Source organism: Notothenia coriiceps, unplaced genomic scaffold (genome assembly GCF_000735185.1).
Source record: "Notothenia coriiceps isolate Sejong01 unplaced genomic scaffold, NC01 NC01_scaffold00002072, whole genome shotgun sequence".
Classification (NCBI taxonomy): Eukaryota; Metazoa; Chordata; class Actinopteri; order Perciformes; family Nototheniidae; genus Notothenia; species Notothenia coriiceps.
This window is the reverse complement of record NW_011334773.1, coordinates 73,780-77,759: the sequence shown is the minus strand read 5'-3', so window position 1 is coordinate 77,759 and position 3,980 is coordinate 73,780. Positions and strand designations below refer to the sequence as shown.

The following is a 3,980-nucleotide window of genomic DNA, read 5'->3' as shown; positions in this document are numbered from 1 at the left end:
CAGCTCTCTACTTAAACTTTAATATATTGTATTTTGTCTTATTTTCACTTAACTATATTACATGTATCAACAGGAGCAAAAAAAATAACAATTACAAAAGGTTTTATTTTTTTATATATATTTAACCCTTAGATGCCTGAGTCACTGGATCCTACACTCTTCCATAAGTGGGTCAAAAAAGGAGCCGTATTATAATATGTGTTTTTATGCCATTTTTGTCATTTTGGTTAAGAAAAATCACTTGTATAATATTTAGTATTATATTTTGGTTCACACTAGAAATATTTTATATTAAATTTTTCACTATTTAGAATTTTAGAAATGTTTTTGTCTAAAGGGTTAAGCAAACAGTGTCTAATCTTTGTTATTCCAGGCCTCACTCGTATGCTCACCTGGACATCCCGAACCCCCGCTACCTTGGCCCGGCCATCTCCTCCGGGGCCATCTACCTGGCCTCCTCCTACCAGAACAAACTGCGGGTCATCTGCTGCAAAGGCAACCTGATCCAGAGCCAGGAGGGCGGGGGGGAGCTGCAGAGGAGCGGCTCCGGGCGCAGGTGAGGGAACACGCTCACATTGTCTTTATTAACTCATTCACACCAAACTACTCTCTGGTGTTGGGGCTTAGTTTGGTGACATTTTCCTAAAATACACTTTCAACTTCCTCCTTCATTTGAAGGCACCATGCGTTCTGAGATGCAACATATTCTTAAGAGGTTGGATATTGACACTCGTATTGAAAATATGTTCGACTCCAGTTCCTAGTTTGTCTTAATGTTAGGCATATGGAGGACCAATCTAATAACACACATTTATATGTATTGCTCAAAAACATTGAAATGAATAAATACATTTACAGAATGCACAAATGAGATGAATTCCAGTAACTGTGTATTCACTCTGTCTTGAATTTAACTACCAATTTAGGACACCCCATAAAGGGTTTGATTGACCCATGAATTATTTACTTATTGATGAATAAGTGATGATGTGCCTTCATTCGCTCATATTGCTCAGGAAAACCATTCTGAGGGAATAATAAATCCTGCAGATGGAAAAACAAAATCAAAGATGAGACACGGATCTGCATTTATGTGTTTATTTCTCTTTACCTGAGCATCTCGTTTACTATATTTGTTTGGGTTTAGTCCTCCTTATTTTAGCACTCTCACTTCACGGGTGTTGCTGAAGGGTCGATGGGACTCTGCGGGGCTCAGGTTGGCATCCACACGTGGTGATGGTGAAGTCCTGGACTTCAGGTTGAATCTGGGTTTAAAATAGGGAAGTAATGACTTCACTTTGCTATTTACAGGAGGAAAAGTTCCTTTTTTATCTGTAACAGATCCTGAGATACGTCTTTCTCAATTATAATTGATTTCTTAAAGGCCTCCTTTCAAATGTAAAATAAGATCATTGTTGAATAAAGACTTCTGACTGAGATTGCCAATTTGAATCTCATTACCAGCTGAGCCTTTGTTACTCACTGTGCTGCTACTGAAACTGAAATCTCTGCATTCAGCAAACTAAACCACGTGGATCGGTTGATTCAAACCATTAAGAGCAATGTGCTCAGCATCAATGATAATAAACCTTATTGTGAGTCCATCATCCTCAACACAGCTTTGCCTGCCCCCCACCCGTGCCACGCAGAGCCCATGACCCAATAGAGACACAAATACCTCCTCCTTTGACCCCCCCCCTCCCGTCTCTGTGCCCCGGTTCCTCCCTAACAGCCCTAACAAGCGCGGCCCCCCCTCCTACAATGAGCACATCTCTAAGAGGCTGGCAGGCAATCCTCACGGAGACCCCGGGACCCCCCACCGCTACAGAGAGGCCCGCACAGAGTTCAGACGGGACAAGTCCCCGAGCCGCCCGCTGGAGAGAGAGAAGTCGCCCGGCCGGATGCTGGAGAGCCGGATAGTGGCGTCTCCGGGCCGGGGGGCCATGGCGGACCCTCGGTTAGAGCGCTCTCCGGGCCGGGCCATGGCGGACCCCCGCATGGACCGCTCTCCTGGCCGCATGATGGACGTCCGCAGGGAGCGCTCCCCCGGACGGTTCGAAGAGCGCCAAAGGCTTCACACTGGCTCCGGTCGCACGCCCATAAACCAGGTCAACAAGGTTCGCTTTTACTGTTGAATATTCTACTCTAACCGACTGCTACTCCACAGAGCTGCAGATACTCAACGGGTTATTTGCAATGTGGCTCTGAGGAAGAGAGACAGTCAGTGACCACTTTGATAATATCTATGATGACATTTATGCTCACCTTGAGAAATGCTGAAAAGAGACAAATATTCATTAATTAATAATATATATATCTGGTAAAAAGAAAAAAAAGCTCTTACGAGGAAATGGTTTTTAAAGTAGAACACGAAATGGATGTATGGACATTGTAACAGACATTTGTAAAATGTACAATAACAGCAAATACCAGGAATTGGGAAACTAAGTTGTCTTTAAAGCTCTTATTTTTACAAATCTATAATGACATAGTGAAGAAAAGAGAACCCCTTATTGTTTGTTTTGATTTAAACTGAACGTATACAATATTTATGACATTCTATACACATTTAAAAGGAATGGTTTCATGAAAAAGGTTTAAAAATATATTGAACTACTTTTGTTTGTTTGGTTCAGTTTTTAACAATTTTCCTTGGTGGTCCATTACTCCATGTTTAATTAATAACCCTTATCTTTGACTGTTTCCCTCAGGTCTGGGACCAATCATCGGTTTGAGGACAGCGGAGCCACCCCTAACACGGACAGAGAAAAGCATCTTCTGTAAAAAGGGAACGGAGAGAGCAGAGAACCAGTGCGAGTGTCACCAATCCATGATGAAAAACACTGCCACACGAGTTTGACTGACCTCTAAGCCGACAACCCGCAGAGGAAAACAACTGTAGCCGTCAGAACAGAGAGAGAACCACAGAAATAAACAGATGTCATTAGAATCGGGTTATGTTTCTCACAGAGCTCATCCGAGTCAACAAAATGCCATATTCAACAACATCTTCAGTGTATTTGAGTATGCACCTGTAGAAGGGATTAGTCATTTGATTGGATTTCTGCTTCCAACACAAAATCTGGGAAATGAGTTCTTCACTTCAGACCTGACTCAGTGGTAGTTCCAGTTTACAGCAGTGACAACAATAAATAAGCACAGCCGTAGCAACACAAATCGATGCCTAAAATATTTCAAAAGTCAGTCACTAGTGAAAATGGCAGAATAGTAGTAACACGACGTCCTCGTCTCAGCTCAGCTCCGTCCACAGTAGCATCAGATCGGGGCAGGATAGTGTTTCTGGCTTCAGTCCTGCGCTGACATGTCAAGAAACAATCATTATCAGCTGATTACAATCAATCTGCTAATCTGCCCTCGGTTACTTTAGGTGACAGGACTTGGCTGGAGCACAAAGAAATAGGAATACAAATCAACAGAACCCGCCCTGCCCTGTAGAACCACACAAACACACCATTGTCTGCCCTCACATAGGTCGACACTAAAACAAACTGCACTACCCACAATCCCCAGCAGGACTTTCTAATCCTTCAGAACGCTATCTGACTGTAAATAGACGAGACATAATTTTATATATATTGAGAAGGAATTTCAAGGCTGGATAAGCCATGTCTATTTTTGTTAAAGAAAAACAAGTGATTATGTGTCCTCTTGAATGTCCAATGAGTATTCTTTTAATATGTCCGAACATCCTTTACTAAGTGAGTGATTGTATCTGGATCGTGTATGCACTTCCATCTGTCACAGGCAAAACCTCAGTGCTGAACTATATGACAGGAGGGGGAAAAGATGACGTCTGAAGCTTTCAACATAGTGCTTGAGCATTTCTTTTTGTACCACGTCCCTAATACTGTATATAACCCAAACGTGTTCAAGGTGGATGAAAATAATATTTGTTTTTCTCCTGGTTCGTAAATGGCATGGATATGTATATCTGAAATGAAACAGAGTGTTGTCTTCTG

At 42.2% G+C, this 3,980-nt stretch overlaps 1 protein-coding gene across 1 annotated transcript in view; it reads left to right on the top strand.

The window, feature by feature from the left end:
* cita (citron rho-interacting serine/threonine kinase a) overlaps positions 1–3,980 on the top strand; it is a 121,082-nt gene extending 117,102 nt beyond the window's left edge. The window contains exons 33-35 of the mRNA XM_010794583.1: positions 374–556; positions 1,733–2,117; positions 2,712–3,980. Coding sequence (XP_010792885.1) covers positions 374–556; positions 1,733–2,117; positions 2,712–2,735 — 592 coding nt within the window. The 3' untranslated portion in view covers positions 2,736–3,980. The remainder of the gene's footprint in view (positions 1–373; positions 557–1,732; positions 2,118–2,711) is intronic.